This window comes from Gymnoscopelus microlampas (genome assembly GCF_963454915.1).
Source record: "Gymnoscopelus microlampas genome assembly, chromosome: 12".
Classification (NCBI taxonomy): Eukaryota; Metazoa; Chordata; class Actinopteri; order Myctophiformes; family Myctophidae; genus Gymnoscopelus; species Gymnoscopelus microlampas.
Window position 1 is genome coordinate 30,344,624 of NC_139949.1, and position 24,495 is coordinate 30,369,118.

The following is a 24,495-nucleotide window of genomic DNA, read 5'->3' on the forward strand; positions in this document are numbered from 1 at the left end:
AACCTTGGAGGCCAGTCATTGTTCATGTGACTCTGCCAAAAATGGGAGGGTATGGTAAAAAAGACCGATTTGTAATATGCCCGCCCCGTACGATGGTGTCGCACGCCGAAAAGAGCCGATCTACAAGCTCACAGCACGTCAAGTCCGCCACGCATTGTGAGCTTGTAGATCGACCCTTGTCGGCGCGAGCATCAAAATACCACACATACATGTTGACGAACGAAGGTGTAGGCTAACCACGCCCCCTGTACCCCACACTACCAGAAGTTTACTTTCAGCTCATTTAAATAGCCTAGTAAAATAAAAAGTGGTCGTAATGACGCATTTATGTTTAGAGCAGGGGTCTTCAACGTTTTTCAGGCCAAGGAGCAAGGACCCCTTAACCCAGAGAGAGAGAGATGAAACAGCTAATATTGTATAAAAAAATAGTTTTGCAGATCCTTTTCACAGATAGCTTCATAGACTTGTTTGACAGCACTATAATTGTGGCATGTTAATGTGTATTTTCAGATATTTAATCACCTAAACCTACTCAAGTCAATAGTAAACTTGATCTTTCACTCGGTCTGCTCTTTTTTCCGTCTGTCTACTCTACACCAAACCTCTTTGCCGAAAATAGCCGATCCACAAGCTAGGCCATGCACTGAGAGGCGTTGTGAGCTTGTAGATCTGCTATTTTTGACTAAAGTTCTCCTCAGAATAGGGATGCTAGGGTGAAGTGGTTAATATAATAACAAAATAAAAAAAAACTATCACACAAAGATTTGGTGGCCCCCCTGCAGTATCTCTGAGGACCCCCTAGGGGTTGAGGACCACCTGTTGAAAACCCCTGGTTTACGGGTGTGAATATTGTTGCCAGCATATATGTATAAATGTAGCCTATTTAAATTTGACTGTGCATATTCCTCCTACACACAAGATGTCATTGTTTTACCAATGATGGAGGGAGAGGTCGCCAGGCCGGATACAATAAAACTTAGCCTACAAACTCATTATTCTCAGAGAATCGGGTCTTTTAGGGAAGAAGTGGGCCCTGTGAAAATGTACATGTCTGTAATTTTGATTTGTATTATATTTTATTTAGGTAGGCTAAATCTCTAGAGACATGACATGGTCTCAAGAGATGAGTCTCAAGAGAGACCTGGTTCGGACAGTAGTAGTCCTATAAAAAATCAACTGTTACAGTAGCCTATAACAATCAACTACGGCTTAAGCATTACGTTTAATTATTGAATTAAATTAAGTGTCTTTAAGTATAAGTGTATTTTATGCATGTCTTATTAAAGTATGCTATTAAGTTGAATTATTTAATAATAATTAAATAATAATTAAATAATAATGTATTTGTCAGTGTATGTGCCCAAATATAAATGTGTCCTCTGCATTTAACCGATCCTGTGAATATGGTGTATAGGGCAGCGCAGTGCCCGAGGAGCAGTTATAGGGTTAAGTGTGTTGCTCAGGGACACTTCGACACATAGACCAGGGCTGGGACGCAAACATGGGACCTTCTGTTTCCCAGGTGGCCTCTCTACAGTCTATGCTCTCATTCAGCCATGGCCACCCTAAAGGCACCCTAATAGGGCCCTAAAGGCCACATTAGATACATATGAGGTTTCATTGCCAGTGCCAGTCAGACACTTTGTTGTTTAACCACTTGAACCCCAATGAGCCAAAAATAGAAGATCTACAAGTTCACAACATGTGAGCTTGTAGATCAGCTATTTTTGGATTTGGTGTAGTGGTCCAAGTTGCAACTCAGGTCCGTTTCATTAAGCCTAGAGGGCTAGGATACCACATTACTTATAAATCGGTCTGCTCAAAGTGTCTTGAATTGAAGGGGAACTCAACCCAACCCATTTTGAATGTTAATTACCTAACTCAGTGCTGCCTGGAGACTTTGAGCGGCCACTACCTGTGTGCTGTAGGCTACATCTAAAAAAAACGTTTGACTGTGGCAAACAGTCTTAAGTTCTGGTGCACGTTTATTGATGGACCAAAAGTCAGATGTTTGGAATTCCTCAACAAATTGTACAAGCCCTTCAGTGACCGGATACAGTTTCCCCAGTGCCCAGTCTGCCTGGTGCCCAGCTTTCCCTAGTGCCCATTCTTCTCCACCCCTATGTGGCCACTCTTCCAGGTGCAAAAGCTGAGACCCCCCACATGTGTGCAGGCATGCATGCATGTACTTGTGTTTAACAGACTCCCCCAAGGGGGCCTGGACCCCAGGTTGAAAAACACTGAATGCCAATGGGTTTCATCTGTACTGAGAGCATGTGTGGAAGGTGGTGGTTCTGAGCCTAACAAAACATCTGTGATTGGAGGTGCCCCCTGTAACACCACTAGCCTACAGTAACATACTGCTGCCAGCAACACCCCATTTCCTAAAGAGGGGACAGTCATATTCCCTACTATAGCAGTGTCTGTGCTTCTGTGTTTCAGTATGGGCCTTCCACATTTTCACATCATGCTTTTATTGTGATTCCTCTCTTTCTTTTGCTGCAATAGGTTATCAACCAATTATAATAACACTGCATGCAGCAACACTAACATTACATTTTGAGACTGAAATGAGTACACTCATCTTTGGTAGTCTTGCATTTGGATAGAACTTTTGTACATTATGTAACAACCAAATTTCATAATGTTATTTTCATTTTAGATAGATAGATAGATAGATAGATGTCAGTTACATTAGGAAATAATTTTGCTTCAAGAGCCTAACTTCACCCCTCACTCATCAAGGCAAGGATAATTAAAAGTTCAGCCTTGGGTAGCATCTCCAGGGATCATCATGATGATGTGCTACAGTAATTATTATGAGGTGCTACTCCAAGTCTTCGAGGCATGTAATAAAAGAAGATCTGAGGATAATTCCTCATTGTTGGTTTTCATTTCTCGTGGATAAAGAACTCATTTTGTTGAAATTAGCTGCAATTTCAAATAAAGGTTCTCCAAGCTGCAGTGTGCTGTGGAAAGCTGCAGAGTCGCACAGGGGTTTGGGGGTCTTTAAGAGGGATGGGTGTGGTTTATTTGTGCTTATGAGATCCTTTTGCGAGCATTTATCGCGTGATTGAGCTGTATTAGCCTACGCGTTTGGTAGGCCAAATATTTACACAGCAGCACAGCATAGACTACACAAGGATCTCCACGGACATCTAACCTACTGGTCTGCTCATTTCACGACAATGTTTTTTGCGAAATTAGTGTAGATCGTCGGTGGGTGGGTTCCCTGCTCCAAGTCGCATTTCGATCGTGTTATTTCTATGTAAGTCGCATTAAGCCGCAACGCATTGCAATTGATCCAGTGGATCACATTTGGACGAGGAGGCGACAGTCATCATGAAGTGTCAGTGAGGGGAGAGGGAGGAGAATAGCCTCGCAAAGTAAGAGGAAGGAAACGAGGACAACGTCACGAAAACGACAATCTGAGTAAAAAAAACCCCGACTGAATCGTATTTATTCATCACAGCATTTCATGGATATTCGTCGATTTGTGGAAGAAGTACGAGCTTATAGTTGCGCTTATGTCGCATAGACGAGTGTGTTTTAGTGAAGTTGTCGGATGTAAAAAGGCAAGGCGATCCGAAGAGGAAACGGCAACACAACAGCAGATCTCATCTTTTCAAGAGGTCCATTAAAACGGGAGATATGGATTCTCTATAGGCCTGCTCAACGTTCTGGAAACACTGTACATTTGAAATAGCCTAAATCGTGACACGAAGCAAAGTGGACGTGCACAGTATCTTCTCTGCAGCTCATTGTGAATAAAAAAAAGAGGACACATTGTGAAACATTGTTTCCACGCCAGAAAAGCTGCAACATCATCGGGAGCATTAACAGGTAGTCATCTATTATCAAATCCTGGGACTATTGTAGGCTATATGGCCTATTGGGTGTAAGATGGCTGGATGATGTGCCAACCAGTGGTGGGCCTATATTCATGGATCATCATTTCGATCACATACATTTACATCCGTATTTTAAAGCAGATGTGGTCAAGGCCTTTCATCATCCATGGCTGCTGATCAAGTGTTGTATAGTCTACATTAACGAAGCTTAAATAGGCTGTTTTACCATTTTGAAACCGAAACGACATAAAGTCCAAATTCAGTGAACTATAACCCCAATGGAATGTGTTGAACAATACATTCTGTTTCCCTTTTACTGCGGATATTATTTATAGATCTATGGGAGGAACCGTAAACCTTATTAGTGCTTTAGGCTTAGTTAGTGCTGTAATTTACAGATACATGTATCTGATATAATGGTCTATTAAGCCAGCTAGTGCTCGGCAAAGCAATGTTATGTCTGCTCTGACAGAGATGCAGCATATTGTGGCATTCATTGCGCTTATAGCCAATTTCAGTCTTAAGCCATGGATGCTATGTAAACTCAGACATCCTATCATAATGCTGTGCATTCAAGGGGTGGGGACACTACTGTCACTTTGCATCATGTTCTTGGACTTACTGTCACTTACGTTACAGCACATGAATTCCAAGGCCAATAATAAATAAAACCAGTGGTTCTCACCAGTGGTTCTCAAAGTGGGGTCCGGGGACCCCCAGGGGTCCTTGGGGGGGTTCCAGGGAGTCCCCAGTTAATATAGCATACAAATAAATGTAACTACTTTAATCCTATATACAGTGGGACAATAGCAGATCTACAAGCTCACAACACATCATGCTGTGAAGAGCGGTGAGCTTGTAGATCTGCTAATTGAAATAACATTTTAAGAACGCAAATACATCTTGTATGAGGGTCCCTGGTACAAAATATCTTCAGATGGGGGGGTCCACGGCCAAATATAATGAAAACGTTTGTGAACCACTGAATAAAACCCACGATTTGAGTAACAACCTAGGTAGGTGAGCTCTTGATATAAAAGATAGTTTAAGTATACCTTGTTTCATCGTCATCATTATCAACACAGTCATGCTTTTTGACAGTATTGGGATGTATTTATGCCTCTGCACGTCCAGTTGGGAGATAGAAATATTGTACAAATTAAAACATCTCTGTGGATTTAAACAGGCTTGATGTGACTTAAACTAGGTCTGACTTATCTGTCAAAGATGTCACCATACAGTATATCTCCCTCCCTCCCTTACACACACACACACACACACACACACACACACACACACACACACACACACACACACACACACACACACACACACACACACACACTATATTCGTTCAAATATTCGTTTGATCATTTTACTGGACAATGGTGTGCCATGCCCACTCAAACTCTAATGTGTGATGCATCACCCCTCCCAGTGCTTTACTGGGTAAAATGAACAGCTGTGCCAGGAGACTGGGACCCACTGATGTACCCCCATTGGCTTCCATTAGTGCTGTGTGATCCATCTGGTCAGAGGCTCCCCCAGGGAACAATGACCTAGCTAATTGCTCTCCCTTGTACTGTGTACTACTGTGTGTGTGCATATTCCTGTTTTTAGAGTATGGAAAGCTTTGTGATGTGCTGTTTTATTCCTTTAGATTCTAGAACAGTGGCTCACATACACTGGGTAGGGACCCAAGTTTGGGTCACAGACTCATTTTTATGGGTCGCCAGTAAATATCCCCCCTTTTTAGGTTTTTGTTTATTTTATTTTCAGGAAAAAAAATCAAAAGAAATTCATACATACATAAAAAATAATAATTCCATACATAAGAAAAATTAAGAAGAACATATTAGATCTACAAGCTCACAACGTGCCGCAAATTCGACACATTGTGAGCTCGTAGATCTGCCATTTCATTAGTTTGCGTCCCGGGGAAACATCAAATTTCTCTTTTGGTTCTGGAGCTAAAAGGTTTGGGAACCACTGTTCTAGAATGTACCCGCTCAATGTTTGCATAGTGAGTGGCATAAAAGTGACGGTTCATGCAAATCTCATATGCAGTTCACAGTGTAGTGTTTTCATGTGAATTTGAATGACCCCACAAAATGCAAATGCAAGTGCCCATTTTGGGATGCAGTTTTGGACGTGCAACCGTTTTGTGGGGATCAAGGATCATCCTATTGAGAACATGATGATAAAACTTTGGTGCAGTTAGACTTATTAGCCTAAGTGTGACTAGATGAAAAGTGTGAGTATTTGATTTTGCAGTGGCCTCCATCATATTATGACACACTACAGGGAGCCACATAGAACACTTAACATACAGTAGAGTACAGAAGTCCTGACGTCACTCGTTCATCCCCAGGTTCGTAAAGTAATTTAGCTATGGAGAATAACATTTGGTCATCTTAGAATCATATCCATAAAAATTGTGGTCCAAAATTAAACAAAATGTCTCGGCGATATTGTCAGGGAGGAGGTTCTGTATCGTTTATGATAGTCAGTCACTTATATTTGATACAGTCTGTTTCTGGCGAAAATTTAACTAATTTGGCGGAAGTAACATTATCGTTTTCTGACCGTCAGTTGATGCTTCATATCCATAAGAGTAAAACCGCCAGGGTCATTTATTTGTTTTTGGAACACAGTTCTTATTTGACGCAATATTAAATACGTCTATGGGGATTCAGAATGGGGGTGGAAAACTGCGAACCAGGTAGACAAACCTAGGATGTGTAAATTATGTCAGACTTCGGTGCTCTATTGTGTCCAGTTTTAGCGGAACATTACCTGATACACACCCAGTATGGGCACTGTAGTGTCTCCCCAGACTTACAAAAACACAGAATGAATTAATAACTTAAGCCCTATTTAATTGTGAAAATAGCTATATTTTCACAATTTCTTAAATGTTTTTCTTTAAATTCATGGATTATATATTTTTTTCTCAATTTATGTTATTTGTTTGAAACGTGTCCTTTACAACACTTCAAAAATGGGGATATTTACTCTCAACCCATAAAAAGGGGTCCGTGACCATTGTTTGGGAACCACTGCTGATTCATTTTTAAAGGGAGTAGGCCTGTTCATTCAGATGATGCCTGACTGTGATACTCCATAGAAGCTTAGTCATTACAGATTATGTTCCTCAGTTAAACCAGATATGGCTGCACTGTCATAAACAGATTACAGGGCTTTTCTCACTGTATGAATTCAGTAAAGCCAGAGATTAAAATATTTTCCCAGGCCTGGGTCAAAATGCATTAGCTGTCACAAAATTGGCTTAATTTAGTGCTATATGGAATGGATGTGTTCTGTTCTGTTGAAATGGAACCAATGTGATCATTCTGAAAGCACAGATTTGCTCTGATCTGCTGCACCAAATGGAACGTTCATTCACTTGTATGAAGGAGTGTATGTAGATCAGTGGTTCTCAACCAGTGGGCCCCCAAATAATTGGCAAAACCCTTAGATTTGAATGATAATATAACATTGATATAATAAAAAACAAAAAAATAATGTCATGGTATGTTTTCTGTAAAATCTCGGGGGGGAAAAAAGAGTTTTCATTATGATACCGATAAAGAGGAAGTTAGTTCCACTTATCCAAGCCGGAACACAATCGATTGATTGATTGAAAATAAACAAACTCCGAAAATGCACGTGGCCCCACCCATCTGACCTGCCGTCTTAAGGGATGGGTGGGCCAAGAATATTTTTGAGATTTTCAAGTGGGCCCTGATCCAGAAAAGGTTTAGAACCACTGATGGAGATGAAATGTTTTCTAAATCTCTAACACACCCGGGGCCTGTCACATAGATTATATGATCTAATTGCAATTATTTTGATAATCGTCATCATTGTTTCCATGTTGAAAAATGTTCATACATTTAAAAAGAAAATCCCAAAATGGCAGAAATAGCAGATCTACAAGTTTACAACACGTCAAAAACCAAACGGAAATGAATTATTAATTAATACAAAATGTTCCGATGTTCAATGCTAAAAACAAATTAACTTAACTGTGTAATCATGACAGCCCTTCACCCTCCGCACCAGGCGACGGCCCAGGAGAAATTCAACATGAGTGAGTTGGAGCAGCTACGCCAGGAGGCCGAGCAACTTCGGAACCAGATAAGAGTAAGTCTGAGCTGGCATTTTCTTCCCAACAATATAATGTTTTGCTATTTAACCACTGAAACCCCAGCATCCGTATTGTGGGGAAAGCCTTCCAGATAGCAGATCGACAAGCTCACAACGCGGCGTCACGTTGTGAGCTTGTCGATCTAGCCTGGAAACCAGACGAATCTGCCATTCCCAAAAAAATTGTCCCTCGGCAGATTTGGTCTGGCACCGCTCAGTTGTGATTGGATTTCACTCCCTCCGAATTAGTGAGGGACGAATCAGAGCCCACTATGCAAATATGGGACGGGTTTATCACCAGAGGCATTTTTTTAATTTGGCCCTTGGAAATGCTGGTTTCCAGACTAATATCTACACAGTGATATTAGTCTGGCCATGCCAGGCTATTGTTGATTGGCTATTTTCAGCTAAAGCTTTCCCCACATTAACAGAAAACAGAAAAGACACCATATAGAGCCCTGAAGGACTCTGCTCAACCATACAGGGTTTAAGTGGTTAATTAACATGTGCTTGTCATTAGGTGTGCAACAGTTGATCAGAGTAATCAATTCATTATTTTTTTTTAAAACTATAAAATTATCGATAATTGAAATCTTCAAACATTTTCAAAAATAGCTAAAGTAGCAGATCTACAAGCTGAGCTTGTACATTCGGGAATTTCTGCTATTTGTGCGACACCATTGTATGACGAAGTACAGTATAAAATAGGCCTTAAGTGGTTAATCAGACTAAACAAATTAGTCGTAAAATCAATTCGATTTTTTTTGTGTCGATTCAATGATATTTAAATAATACAAAAAATAACACGCATACTTGATTAATTGAAGAATTAATAGATAGAATAATAGCTAAGAAAATAGGCCTAATCAATAGAAGCAGGCCTACTTGTCAGCGTAATGTCCTCTAAACACTGCACGACTTTCAAAGTCTGCAGACAGTCATGTTTGTTTTACTTGAGCAACTGTGGTATACAATTTCCCCTCGGACTGTTTCTATTCTAATTCTATTGATTCTATCTCTGCATCTCCGATTCCAATGCTATAACTGTATTAATGTAAAGATATATTATAATGTCATAGAATCAGCAAACCCTGATTTGCGTGAAAAAAACATTTTGCGAGTGGATAATCTGCACTAAAGTCTTGCAATGTGAACCCGGCATAAAGTAACGGTATTTGTTTACAAAATGACTCAAGTATACGTTCAAGGGTAACTCATGAAAAGATACTGCTACTGTTTTTGTGCAAACTGTACCACAGCTGTATAATGTGCCCCATTGGCACATTTTTGTGTGACCCCTGCAAACAATATGATGGATCATTTTCAGCCTAAGTATTTCAGAATGATGACTTTTGAGCTATTTTAAAAGTTCAGAATGATACATACTAGATACCCATACTACTCTTAGATTATCGATAAATAAAACTTACCGTAACTCTTTAACTGCCAGAGTAATAGTGCAATAGTGTGCCACTGCTGCCAGCGAAAACGTCGATTTTATTGTACCTTTTGAAAAATCATGGAATATTCTCCAGTGGACCACAATGGAAACAAGCTACAGCTTTTTTGTGTATAGTCCACATTGGCGTTTTATTAATGACTGACACTGCTGTGAATTTTTATTTAAACTGCCAATAAAGTATCCTATCTATCTATCCAGCTCCGTGACCTCCGTCATCATGGAGATCGGCTCATTACACGTACGGGGGTCCGGTAGTTACGATTTGTTTTTTATCTGCTTGGGGTAATCCATTGCACAGCTGCGGCCATTTGAATGAGGCTTGTTTTTGCTGTAAAGCAAGAGGAACGGAGATCTAGCAGAGATATAGCCATTTCCCCATAGAAAATAAACAGGAAGTAAACAAGCTTTTTAGTAAACAAAATTACGTCAATTCCGGTTGTCATCAGGCAGTGAAAAACCACTGAAAAAGTGTCCAAACTCGTCGTTGGCAGGCTGCGCCTTGGCAGAATTCGACGCGTTAAGGCGTCCATGGCAGGCAAAGAGTTAAGTAAGAGTAGAATATGGCTGAACACAAAGGTGAAAGTACATGTTTTTAAAAGTATATAGAAATGTCAAGTTATTATTAGTGTATTAAGTCACAAGTATCTAATTTCCACCTCCGGTATCTTATTACTGATCTCCTTTTAAAGTCTCAAGAACGTTCTCTCCTTACCGCCACAAAATGTAAGCCTATTTGTCGAGAGGATCCCATGTCATATTATCATCTTTGGACCAATGTTGCAAGAGAAAAAACCAAAGGATTTCTCCCTTACAAAAAGAGATGAGATATTTACTTTTTGTTTAATTTATTTATTTTCTTTTTAATTAATACAATGATTAATTTATTTATTTTCTTTTTAATTAATGCAATGATTCTATGTTTTTAGGATGCCAGGAAAGCCTGCGGGGATTCAACGTTGACACAGGTCAGTGTCATTATCCAAATACCTGTCTATAAGCTCGGTTGGGCAGGTCCATCACAATATTGTTGTTTTATTGTATATGGTGCCTTGTGTGGTTTTATTTGAATGCATTAATAATTGCTTCATAATTACGACTCTTTCAGTAACCGTTAATACCATTAATAATATTATTATTACTCTCCGCAGGAGAGTATTGTTTTCACTTTCTAAATATGACACACCGATTGGTCAAGCCTCACGTGACACGTGACAATACGGTGAAATGCTGTATAAATACATGGCGTCACTTTGACAGTGTCTTTGACACTGTCAAAGTGAGGTAAGACAGGAACCATCACGAAATGGCTGCATGGCTGATACATAATTGGCAGATAGGACAGATAGGACACTTATATAGACAGGAGGGATATGACACTTACACAGACGGATAGGACACTTACAGTACACAGACAGGACGGATAGGACACTTATACAGACAGGACGGATAGGACACTTATACAGACAGGACGGATAGGACACTTATACAGACAGGACGGATAGAACACTTACACAGACAGGACGGATAGGACACTTACATAGACAGGAGGGATATGACACTTACACAGACAGGACGGATAGGACACTTACAGTATACAGACAGGACGGATAGGACACTTACAGTATACAGACAGGACGGATAGGACACTTATACAGACAGGAGGGATAGGACACTTACACAGACAGGAGGGATAGGACACTTACATAGACAGGACGGATAGGACACTTATACAGACAAGACGGATAGGACACTTATACAGACGGATAGGACACTTATACAGACAGGACGGATCGGACACTTATACAGACAGGATGGATAGGACAGTTAGAACATAAGAATTAGAACATTCCCAACATTCCCAACACAAGTCTGGTAAGAGTGAGGTAAGACGGGAACAATCACGAAATGGTTGAGAAATGGTGGATACTGTAACAATTGGATAGGACACTTACACAGACAGGACGGATAGGACACTTACACAGACAGGACGGATAGGACACTTACATAGACAGGACGGATAGGACACTTATACAGACAGGAGGGATAGGACACTTATACAGACAGGACGGATAGGACACTTATACAGATAGAACATTCCCAACATTCCCAACAGCGGAGAGTTGTGCTCCGAGGAGCACTTTTTCTAGTTAATATTGAAATGCATACATAGCTAATAACCCTCATGCATGAATACTTATAGGTGAGGTGAGGTAAGAATAAGTGGGACATTTTTGGTAACCATCTTCAGTCTTAACCAAGGTATCCATGAATAAGTAAGGATTGGTTTACCAGGATACAGGGAGTGGGCACTAGAGAAATCTGGGCAGCATTTTATTTCCCGGAAGAGAGGGGACTAGAGGTGCCCAGTCTTTCGGAAGAGTGGAAAACTGGGCAATAGAGGTAGATTTCTTTGGGGGGGGGGCACTGCTCTTGTTATGCATTGTGAGCTTGTAAGTAAAATGTTATAACTGTGGAACAAATGCACTCTGATGTTTTGACAAACGTATCTCTATTTGATTTACAGATAACTGCAGGTCTGGATCCTGTAGGGAGGATCCAGATGCGGACAAGGCGCACTCTTCGCGGTCACCTTGCTAAGATCTATGCCATGCACTGGGGCACCGACTCAAGGTGGGTTTAGTAGTAAGATCTATGGGTACGCCATGCACTTTGAGGGGTGGTTGTAGCTTAGTGGGTAGAGTGCTCATCATGAGCATCTGAACAGCCATCAGCTGGGTGAAGCTGAACCCAAGCCGTGCTACTCATACGCTGAGTTGGCGGTGCCCGGGATTGAACCCATGACCTTGTGGTCCAAAGGCGAGAGCTCTATACCGACTGAGTTACCTCAGTCGGCTCAGTCTTTACTATTACTAGTCCATACCCGGGATGTGTGCAGTCAAGGTATTAACAGACATTGGGTTATGTGCTGCACAGCAATAGTCCCAAACCTTTTTGGCCCCAAGGACCCCTTCCAATATATTCAATATCATATTCATTACCAAACACCCACAATATATGTCAAATTGTGTGTTAAAAGTAACGAAGAAACATTTATCCATTACTGTCCAACAATGTATATAACATTGTACTTTATAGTTGCATAATGGAGATATTTGATATTGGTATGAGTAATGTGACTGCATCTCGTTGAGACTTTGATGAGACGGGGGTTATGAGTTGGTGTCACATTAGCTCTTTGTAGAATTACTGGTCTACCGTAAGTCAGTCCACCTTAAGGCCAGGTTAGCTCATTTCATTAGCTTGTTTACTCCGTGACATTGTGTCTAATATTGGGTTTGAACCACAGAGCCAATAGATATCAGCATTATTGTTATTATTATTATTATAGTCCATACCCGGGGATGTGCGCACTCAAAATATTGGGCAGACTTTTAGTTATGTGTGTTCCTATGAGTCAAACACACGCACGCACGCACGCACGCGCACACACACACACATACACACGACAGCTCCACATGTTGTTGTGATTCACAGCACGGAGGCAGGGGGACCTCCAGAGAATGCTTCGCGGGGGTCCCCGGACCCGACGTTCTGCTCCGTAGCGTGGGGATGTGCTATCTCTCTCCCACAACCATGAGAAGTTGATGTTTAAGCTGTTTGAGCTAATCCACAACCTGGATTTGAACGTTGCACGTGTGAATTTGCGTGCCAGTAGTGTGAAGATGATATCCAAAGCATCCTCCCACTCTTAAAACGCAGTGTGATTGTACACGGCCCGTAAATGAAAGTTCCTTCATAAGTTTATTCGCGTTCTCTGTGTGTTCCGGACGGCAACAGTATAACAGTGGGTCTGCGGATTCCACGCATGCGCAGTTTGATGATCATCCCATGCAGGGCTGTAGCCGCAGGGCTGTAACCGCGCAGTTTGATGATCATCCCATGCAGGGCTGTAACCATGGCAACGGCTGTACAGTAACCTTGTGACGATAGCTGGTCTTTACATAAAAACGCTAATAAACCGCTTACATTTTGGGAAAGTGAAAAACGGGCGTCATTATTTTGTGCATATGCTAATGGTCAATGCCCGTGTTCAAATTGAGATTAATTGCTCCAGCCACTGAGGGGAACCGGGCAGAACAGAGAGATTTTGAGGACAGGTTTTGGGGACAGGTTTGTAGAATTATAGGAGGATTGTTTAAAAATCCATGTTCATGCTATAATTCCTGGTTTTAATCATTCATTCTGCTATTTTATTATTAAGTTTAAATCAGATTTTTTTGCACGCAACCTATCATCACTCCCTTTCTTAACTCCAGGTAGAGGAGCAATGGATACAAGAAAAATGTATCTCTGTCACTTCTCCAAACAAACCCTGTAGTCTAATCTACATTTGGTAGTGCTATGCATTCAAAAGTAAATATGTGTTGAAATGGGCACGGCATGTCAACGACTTGCCACCAAATGTCACATAAACCCTCTATACTGGGTCTGCTCTTGTTTCCTTCCACACCAAATCCACACCACACCAAAGCAGATCTACAAGCTCTCAACGATTGGCCATTTCTGGCGAATTGTCCCCCCAGAACACTTGGGGTTCTTGGCATTCTCTAGTTCAGTCACCTCCAGAGCCACGTCATTTTGACTTCAGTGGCTCAACTGTTCCAGGACAGAGGAATGACGCTTCCACTCTGCCGCCAAGAATGGACTTATGTAACGCTATCGTTGGTCGGGGTTTGCTAGCTGAATAAAGAAATATTTTTAACTACTGTTGTATGAAAAACACAACCACAATGAACAGCTTTGTTTTGCTTTAAGGACGCCGAAGTCAGTGAAGTATTAAATAAATATTAGCAACTTACTCAAAAATACCTGAAATTACATTGTAACTGTGGGACAAGACAGGCCATATACGTATAGTGGAGCACAGGCCACATTTTGACATCTGTTTGCCGCCTTAAAAACCTTGCCACATCTGGGCCATGTCCGGTTCATATACCTTATGCTAGCACCGACTGAATGCCAGCTGTGCCAGCCGAATCTTATACTATGATCATTTGAATTAATTCTGTTTTTATTTTTGGCAAGTACCCCTGTCTGTTTTCGTAAGGCCGGCCTTGTACAGTGCTGACAATAGACTAATAGATTTGTAATACATACAAAAAAATATTCATATACAAATATATAAATCTCTGTATTATACACTAATATTTGATATTTTAATATTGTGATACTGCTATGCAGCAGTATGAAGTATTATGTTGTGACTGAGTGAGGAAATGTGCAGTAAAGAAAGGCCTTACACCCTATATACCCCCAGGTGTCTATTCTTGGCCTCCACCTTGTTTTCCCTCTACACCAAATCTTTAGCCAAAAATAGCGTAGATCTGCTATTTTTGCCAAATGTTTGCCTATTATGAAGACGCTATCTGAAGCCAGACAAAAACTATTTTTACTCTTATGTAGCTGTACACAAGATGTAACAACAAAGACCACCCTGAACCTATTATGACATGCCCAGAATAGGGGTTCATATGGTTAATTAAGCCTGTCATTTACCAGCTTTGAAACGGTGACCTTGCAACAGAGCTTAAAAAAATGATGAATAACTAAATAAAAAGTCCTGTTTCTCCTTGCCAGTAACTGTTGAAGTCTGTGTTGCTCCGATAGTGATTTAAAGTTTTCTACATCAGATCTTTTAACCACCAGCATGGAATAAAAACAACACAATGTGAGCCTGTCCCAAATACTGTACATGTGTTTGTACAGTACACTTGCATGACTAATATGCTAGAACACAGAAAAGAAAAAAACACACTTGAGAAGGGATCTGTTGTCCTAGCATACTGCGGCAGCTGTAGCTTAGTGGGTAGAGAGGCTGTCAGGTAATCAGGAGGTCACCGGTTCGCCTCCCGGCCCGTCTATGTCAAAGTGTCTCTGAGCAAGACACTTAACCCCTAACTGCTCCCCCCCCTGAGTGCTATTCATGACCGTCATGGCATCAGCTGGGTGAAGCTGAATTTCCCCCACGGGATTAAGAAGAGACTCTATACCTTCTTCCCCCTACTGTAAATGACACCTGGGACACTGTAAAATACAACGCATTTGAAATTCCTTTGGTCATACAGTATTTATTATCAAACTCCAACAATGCACAAACAATTAACACTATCAGTTTTCACAATTTTCTTTTTTTTTTTTTTTTACAATTTTTCCATGTAGACCAGTTACTATGGAAAATGTGAGGTGCATTTAAATTAAGTTCTAATCTATAGCATCTACTTCATCAGAAACCATAGCGTATATCTATGGTTGATGCATGTTAATGGTTACAGCTGTACAGGAAAGGTATAAAATGTTTGAATCATCTGTCTCCACAGACTTCTGGTCAGTGCCTCTCAAGATGGAAAGCTAATCATCTGGGACAGCTACACCACTAACAAGGTAAAGTCATGCAAGTAATATTGTCTAATGCAGTGGTTTTCAACCCTTTTCATATCAAAGCCCATTATTTATTCGGCCACGGACCACCATTTGCTGAGATTTAGCCTCTCAGACCCAACACTTAGAATATTTTGTAATCGTTGGATACGATTTTGTCCACAATTCCATGCTGTATTTATGTGGGAGATAACAGGCAAACGTTGATCAAAACAACAATTATTTATTTAAGTAATGCAGATGTTTAACAATAATGTAACTCTTGAGAGCGTAACATTAAACCAAATGGGTCCATTTGGTTTAATTTTACACGCTCATGAGTTAAAGATCTATAAGGGTCCGTTTGGTTACCAACTCCATCATTTAGCTGGGGACCACCTGGAACCCCCTCAAGGACCACTGGTGGTCCCCAGACCTTCCTTTACTGGATCAGGGCCCACCTAAAAATCTTGAAAGTGTTTGTGGCCCACCCATCCTAACGTGAATGTTTTCCTAATTATAAGCCTGCAGTTCTACAAACCTTTAACCATAAGAATAACCATTTCTCTTAGAGCCAATAAAATAGTCCATATATCTCCACTGCCTGACACTGTATATCTTATCTCCTAGATGCATGCCATTCCCCTGCGCTCCTCTTGGGTAATGACGTGTGCGTACGCTCCCTCTGGGAACTATGTGGCCTGTGGAGGTCTGGACAACATCTGCTCCATTTACTGCTTGAAGACCCGTGAGGGCAACGTCAGGGTCAGCAGGGAATTACCTGGCCACACAGGTAAACTTGCACCGTTGACCATCTCATACACACACTGGAAAACGACTCATACAATGCCCAGATTCTATTTAGCAGTTAAATGGAGTGGAGATTCTGGTACCTTACGTGTAACCAGTGATGCCAGATGGGGAATGTTAAATTATCGTACCTGGTGGCCTAAAATGATCGTATTTGAAAGAAAACTATCGTACACAGCCATTAAAGAGAAATCACAGGCGTAAATATGTCATTTCACAAACGATTGCGTATTTATTTTAAGAGAAACCTTAAAACTTAAGTATTTGAGACTCCGATGAGACAAAAACGCGTCACATATGGTGCGTGGAATCGGACCACTTCCTGGACCTTACACAAATAAAAGCCTGAAACTGGACTGGAAAGACGCAACCGGTGTTTTAATGCCTCCAAGTACAGATCTAGGAAGTCAGATTGATTTATTTTGAAAAGCCAAACCAGATCCCGAATCTGCAGCCAGGGAATTTAGTTTGTACATTCTCACACCTTTTTGTGGTATGGCGAAATGATCGTACATTTGGGCATTTTTGGCATTATTGATCGTACAGAGGGTAAAATTATCATACAAATACGATAATTATCGTACATCTGACAACACTGCGTGAAACACTGAAAGAAGTAACAAGGACTCCTCTACTCCTCAGCCATAACTGAATGGGTAGAGAGGCCGCCTGGGAAACAGAAGGTCCCAGGTTCGATTTGAATAGCTTATCTACAAGCTCACAAAGTATCGTATTGGGAGCTTGTAGATCGGCTTGTAGATGGCCTGTAGATCAGTTCTTTTCGGTGGAGAAATTGGGCGTAGAGGGAAATAATGGAGGATCTAGTATAGAGCCCTTGGGGTCGGGGACCCTAGTCAACTAAGTATATACGGTAGGCTTTTTAACGTTAATGTGAAAGACAGCTTGGCATCTGTGATAGCTCTATTACAATACCAGAAACAAGTGATATGTTTTATGTCCTAGGTTACCTGTCTTGTTGCCGTTTCGTTGATGACAATCAAATAATCACAAGTTCGGGGGACACCACATGGTAAGTCCTATTGAAATGAAGATCCAAACACATACCTTACAAGTACAGTAACTGCACATATCAAACCAATAGACGGTAAAATCCTGAGTATTCATGTAACCCTTGAGTGTACAAACGAGTGTACAAATGTAAACAAATGGACCCGTCTCAGTGAGTCAAAATGACGAAATATCCTGAAAACAAGTCTTTTAAATGCCAAATAGAATGTACTTTTTGAACTTAACCATTATTGTTTTAGGCCAATGCATGTGTAGATTTGTGTTCAGATTGTGCTTTTATCCTCCCTTTTATTTTATTATAATTTATTCATAGATACTGTACATATTCACGTATTTCAGTTGTGCCATGTGAGAGTATGAAATAAATAAACCTTAACAAAAGGGTAAGGTTCCATTTGGTTACATCTGTACACACTCAGAGTTAAATGAACGATGAATGATTTTACTGCATAGGGATCGGACTCTAACTGGATGCTCTTTACCCCAGTGCACTGTGGGACATTGAGACGAGTCAACAAACCACAGTGTTTTCAGGCCACAGTGGTGATGTCATGAGTCTGTCCCTGTCCCCCGACCTCCGCACCTTTGTGTCGGGAGCCTGTGATGCCTCCATCAAACTGTGGGACATTAGGGACAGCATGTGCCGGCAGACCTTCACGGGCCATGAGTCGGACATCAACGCCGTCTGTGTGAGTGTGTCGACATCATTAATGACCTAGTTCAGTGTGGTTCTCAAAGCTTTTGAATTTCAAGGACCCCCAGTTTGATATGCATTAGACCATGGACCAGCATTTGATAAACCATTTTTAATCTCTGGGACACCAATCTACACTGGAAATTATTCTGTGTTCATCTAAAGCCCTGTTTTCACTACAATGACAGACAGACAGATATAGATCTTTGGATTGTCAGTTGTGGACAATCGCTCATCCAACCTAATTCTCGCGATACACACGCCAAGTTGGAAGTCGTCGTTTTTGCTCAAGTTAAACGACGGACTGACTCACACATATTATGTGCATTTATAAATAGATATCCTATTGCATACCACAGCCAACCTGTATATTATGGTGTTAATAACTATATATAGCAGCCAGCCACTGTCAATAGCACATCTATATGACATCAAGGTTTCTTAGCTCTGTTGCTTGATTTGACAGAAAATGTGAAGTGAACCCTTCCTGATCACAGGGCTAGAATATAGTTCAATCAGTTTAGACTTGTTCTCATTAAATCATGTCCTCTATGTCCTTGATTCCTCTTCCTGGATCTGTTTATTTAAAATAAATCCACACTTCCCAGTAGGGGTGTGCCGATATATCGTCCCGCGATATATCGCGATACGTTTTCGCGACGATATGTATCGTTTTGGGAAAAAAAAATATCGTTTTTGAAAAAAAAAAAAAAAAAAAAAAAAAAAAAATCTTTTTTTTTTACAATCATAATAATCAGGCATGCAAACGGCCCCGAAGTGAAAAGAGTGACAACATGTTTTTTTTTCGGGTCAGGTGTCATACTATTTGGATTCAAAACGGCTATTGGAGCTGAAAAGCTACAAGTTTGCATGTCTGAATAATGCAAAAACAGAATTATTTGTTTGCATTTTCTTTTTTTCTCCTCCATATATTTTCATAATAAAAAAAGTGCGTATCGTATCGTATCGAAATCGTATCGAAGTTGTGAGCCAAATATCGTATCGTATCGTTTCGTGAAATTAGTGTATCGGCACACCCCTACTTCCCAGGCAGGTCTGAAGACAGACCGAGAAATGTGGATTTGTACGGAAAGATCATGTTATGAGCTTTCCGTCTGCTCCTCCTCAGTTCTTTCCAAATGGCAGTGCATTCGCCACGGGCTCCGACGATGCCACCTGCAGGCTGTTTGACCTGCGTGCAGACCAGGAGCTCAGCCTGTACTCCCATGATAACATCATCTGTGGCATCACCTCTGTGGCTTTCTCACGCTCCGGACGTCTGCTGTTAGCCGGCTATGATGACTTTAACTGCAACATCTGGGATGCCATGAAGGGAGATCGAGCAGGTTAGTGGAACTGGGGCGTGGCAATTAATCTAAAATATATTTTTATATTTTTTCGAAACCAACATTTAGAACCAATAACCGTAGGCTAATCGGATAATTGAGAAGCAAGGTTTTCTATTTTTTACTTCTTATACTGTATATCAATGAATCAACATAAAACATTTCTAATAAATTTTTTATCATCCACTAAATTGATTAGTCTGATTAACTATAAGCCTTATATTATACTTGGTTGTACAATGGTGATGTGCAAAAATCTAATATTCGTTATTAATAGCAGTAGAATAATCGACTTTGGTCATGCACATCTCTATTTCCAACAAAAAACAATACTTTGGAAAGGAGATATTTCATTAAAGCAACATGTTTGGTTGTTACGGCATTTCCAAAGCAAGTTCATCAGGCTACAACATAGGGCAATGTTTTATCACTTATGAATATAACATGTTGTGTTATTTCATTCTGCTATCTGTAAAATGTGACGATCTATACTATGTAGAGGTTACTAAATGTCTTCTTTTTCGAACAGGAGTCCTGGCTGGCCATGACAATCGTGTGAGCTGTCTAGGTGTGACAGATGATGGCATGGCGGTATCCACTGGGTCCTGGGATAGCTTCCTTAAGATCTGGAACTGACAAGTTTCATGAGACATGCACATAAACGACACACACACACACACACACACACACACACACACACACACACACACACACACACACACACACACACACACACACACACACACACACACACACACACACACACACACACACACTTCACATTTTTGGGACACATTGTTTGCACACAGTATTCACACTGTATGCAACATATACAGACTGAAACCTTGTACTGTACATAATATATGTGATAAAAATTAGGTATGAGTTTACACAGATGCACATCACATTGTATGCAGGAAAAGTCCGCAAGGGTTCGAAACACATGGTGTCACTACCCACAACTGATTTATGTGCACAACAGAAAAGCTACAGTTACAAAACACGTCATTTGTACTATTTAAAACGTGCCCAAATACAATAGAATTTCTACAGCTGCTCCAACAGAGGTGCATAAATGCCACTTGTTGCCAGAAACCTCTTGAAACAAAAACACACAAATTCACACATCCACGGCCTGTAGTTTGAGAGTGGTAACAATAAAGTTTATCAGCAGCACAATTGATGGCTTCAGAAGTTTGACACGCAGTAGAGTAAAGCCTGATTTATATTCTGTCGTACAACAGTGTTGTGTGCCGAAAATAGCCTATCTACCAGCTCACTGAGCATGTAGATCGGCTATTTTGTGGCGTGCAAGATTCATACAAGAGTAACTAAGCATAATCGGTACAGCTGGCACTGACTAAAAAGGTGGGCCTAATGAAAAGGGAAAACCCACCACAAGCTTATATATTTTATTTTGTATGTGGTTCTCCAAAAAAGGGGGAAGAGGTACTTAATATTTGTCTGCCAGTTAGATATGGCTGTCATTAGTCTAACTTGCACCATCAGGAACATCCAAAGCAACAGTTTAAGCCTCATTTTATACCTAAGTTGTGATGTGGGTGTCGTGCACCAGAAATGACAAGATCTACAAGCTCACAATACATTGTGCTGTGATGTGTTATGAGCTTGTTGAACTGCTATTTCAGGTGCGTAACCACATACAAATCAGGCATTTGGCTCATAATACCTGGGTATCTCTCATTAGCACCTGCAAGGACTCTGCACTGCACTGTAGTAATTGGCTGAGTCTGCCAGTTTACAGCTCTCAAGCTATAGGCCTACGTACATTCACATGTGACATGATCAACACACAAACACACACATACACACACACTTTCTGACAGATCAGTCCTCCTTGAGCTTAACAGTGGAGAGGAAGTTATTGTCTTTGTCAACTATAAAGTCCAAAATGCACTTCAAACTGAATTTCTGTAACTACACATTTATGTCAATAACTAATGTGAAGGAATGAGGAAAGCTATAGGATATGTAAAGTGATCCATTAATATTAAACAGATTACTGACCACCAGAGTTGCTGAGAGCAGTCAGACTGGACCAATGATAACGGTCCATGGAAAATATCCATTATTTTCTTCTAACATAAACTAAACACCACAATGAGTTACCATTTTTTATAGCCATGTACACCCACGCATAAGTACACAAAGTTTCAATTTTGAAAGTTTTGTTGTATTACTTTTCTTTTTCTTTTTTTTTTTTACACTTATCTTATTCATGTTTTCCCTGTGTGCCTCAGATACACTTTGATTATTGGAATAATGATGAAATTAATAATTAAAGATTCATAAGGTGAGTGGGATACAAATTATGAACAGACAAGTGGGGGCCAATATTCATACTTTGACTTTGTCAATATATCAACTTTATGATGGTAGATCTGTACATACTATTAATAAATACACATAGCCTTGCCAGTGTTTTTTTGTTTCCCCTAAAGCTGTTATTTTAACACCACTTTTTCTGCATGGTGAAATATCAAGGACCCACATTTTCTCACTTCTACAATGATGGCAAAACCAATCAATTACTGTACATTTTCTAAACTGCCTCCTACTTCTGTTCACATTGAAGAACCACAATTTAGGTTTTATTTACCTACTGGCAAAATTCAATCTTAAAAAAAAAAAGGAAAAAAAGTGAGTGTTAATTAGTAATGTGGCATTTTGTGAAACAGGCCATTGAACATAAGGTACTGGGAAGCGTAACCATGAATGTGAAATTTTCTTAAATTCAATTACCACAATTTAATTACCGGTAACAAGCCTTATGCAATTACAGATAAATCAATCCATTTTAAAAGGCATATAGAGCATCAGCCACCAGAGGGTGCTGCAGTGCTACTTTTTGGGGCTATGAATTTAATTTCACAACCATAAAGTAAAACATTAATACAATAAGTCTTTCACCTATAAACATTCTATGAAATATATTTCTTTTAGGTAATCAGATTGAATTATTCTAAACATTTTTTCGAAACCACTTTCATGTTTGTAGGTAAAACAAACATGACAGTCCAACAGATGCAGTTTACTTTTGGTGCCATCATATGGTGAATCATCTGTACTTTTATGAACTCATTTATGCAGCTTCAGTATCTAATCTAAATTTGACCATTTTTCCTTACAGTACCATGCCCACATTTTAATTGAGGATGGAAAGCCATGCCCAAATAGTAAAAATGTCTATGAAAAGTAGTTCCTTACAGCTATTGTGGTTTGACGGTACAAGATTTCTCAGAATTCCAGTAGATGTCAAGGATGTCTTTTTTTTCCTCCAACATTGGACCCTATGGTCCTTGTTACTTCTTTCAATGTTTCACATATACCAGAATCACTACTCCGGGCCAAACCTGATGAGCCTTATCATTTAAAACTCATCCTTTCAACACAATGCTCACTGAGCATTTCAGTATTTGTTTTAGCAAAATGTAACAATTATTGCACAAGATGTCAGGAATAAATAGTCCAGTTGATACATTTTTTGCACAGCTAAGACACTCATTTACTCTGCATGCTTCTGCTGAATAAAGTATGGCCATTGAGTTTTAAATAAATATTAGTACATATCTGTTACAAATAAAGTTTGAGCGTTACTAATTATTTAAATAAAAAGTTGAACCATGTTTTATAACACTGTCAATGTCAAACAACTTTTGGCAAGAACAAAAAGCATTGAGGCAAAGTCATGATCAATATCTTTTATTTTTCAAACAACTGTGTTAAGACATGAATTCATTCAACACAATCTTTTGTTGAAAGTTTTATCGGTTTATGAAATACAATCTGTAACACACGCCCCCAAACACACACTAAAGAAACATTGCAAATGTTTAATTTCTTTAAAAAAAAAGAAAAAAATCAAATCTATTGAAAAATAATAAAATTGATATAATCCTGCTTAAAGAGTCAGCTTTTTAGTTTAACCTGCCTCACTTCCAGCAGCATTTTTCTTAATATATTTAAAAATGCACAAATCGTTTTTCTTCATCATTATGGACATGGATGCTATAAAGAAAATAATTTCTCATTAGAATATTAAGTTGGTGAGGCATGTCCTTTGTGTTTATATACCATTCATGTACAGTATTTATTGATATACTTCATAAAGGCCATTTCTGGGATAATTTCATGAATGCAAAACTAGCATCTCAACAGTTAAGCGACTGTGATATTATGCTGACTGAGCAGTACAAGTTATAATTTCTGGTGATTAAAGATAAAAAATAAGTACAGTACAATTTCTCTAACAAGAGACAAACAGACCAACTTACATTCAGTTTGCCAAAGGCCACAGAAAAAAAAAAAAAAAATCACTTTCTACAAGCCACACTGAGATGGACATCCACAGTCTCAACTTCAAATACTAATATTGCTTATGAATGAGAAATAATATTTTTTCTCTTCATCTCCAATTCTGCAATTCTACAATCCCTGCATTGTTTGGCTCCTTTCCTCGAGACAAGTACATACTGCATTTCCAATTCAGAGATGAGACAGACCACTATATAGATTACCAAACTGTGCATTCAGACTTGATATTACTTTAGTTGATATCAAACACTTCTCTGAGGTTATACGTTCGCTAATAATAGTTTTTCCAAAAATGGAATTCCACCCTTTGATTTGTGAGATTCACATATTTTTTGAGAACACGCAGCACGCGGCTCGACAAAGAGTAATTAAAACCTTGTAGTACAGATTTTTGAAGAAAGCTGCAAAAAATACCACTTTGCAGTTTTAACTACCTTAAAT

The 24,495-nt window shown here is 39.8% G+C and overlaps 1 protein-coding gene across 1 annotated transcript; it reads left to right on the forward strand.

Annotated features, from left to right (window-relative positions):
- Positions 1–3,105: 3,105 nt before the first annotated feature.
- gnb2 (guanine nucleotide binding protein (G protein), beta polypeptide 2) lies at positions 3,106–22,155 on the forward strand. Its single transcript, XM_084074685.1, has 10 exons — positions 3,106–3,843; positions 7,897–7,997; positions 10,389–10,427; positions 11,987–12,093; positions 15,801–15,864; positions 16,471–16,633; positions 17,614–17,680; positions 18,167–18,368; positions 19,503–19,719; positions 20,249–22,155. Exons 2-10 carry the CDS (start codon positions 7,941–7,943, stop codon positions 20,353–20,355), a joined length of 1,023 nt encoding a protein of 340 aa, XP_083930811.1. The 5' UTR covers positions 3,106–3,843; positions 7,897–7,940; the 3' UTR covers positions 20,356–22,155.
- The last annotated feature ends 2,340 nt before the right edge of the window (positions 22,156–24,495 follow it).

Bases quoted from the DNA above. Each gene is read 5' to 3' on its own strand.
- gnb2 (XM_084074685.1), top strand. From the start codon at position 7,941: ATGAGTGAGTTGGAGCAGCTACGCCAGGAGGCCGAGCAACTTCGGAAC. The intron at 10,428-11,986 runs GTCAGTGTCATT...TTTGATTTACAG, and splicing joins GGGATTCAACGTTGACACAG to ATAACTGCAGGTCTGGATCC. The intron at 17,681-18,166 runs GTAAGTCCTATT...TCTTTACCCCAG, and splicing joins AGTTCGGGGGACACCACATG to TGCACTGTGGGACATTGAGA.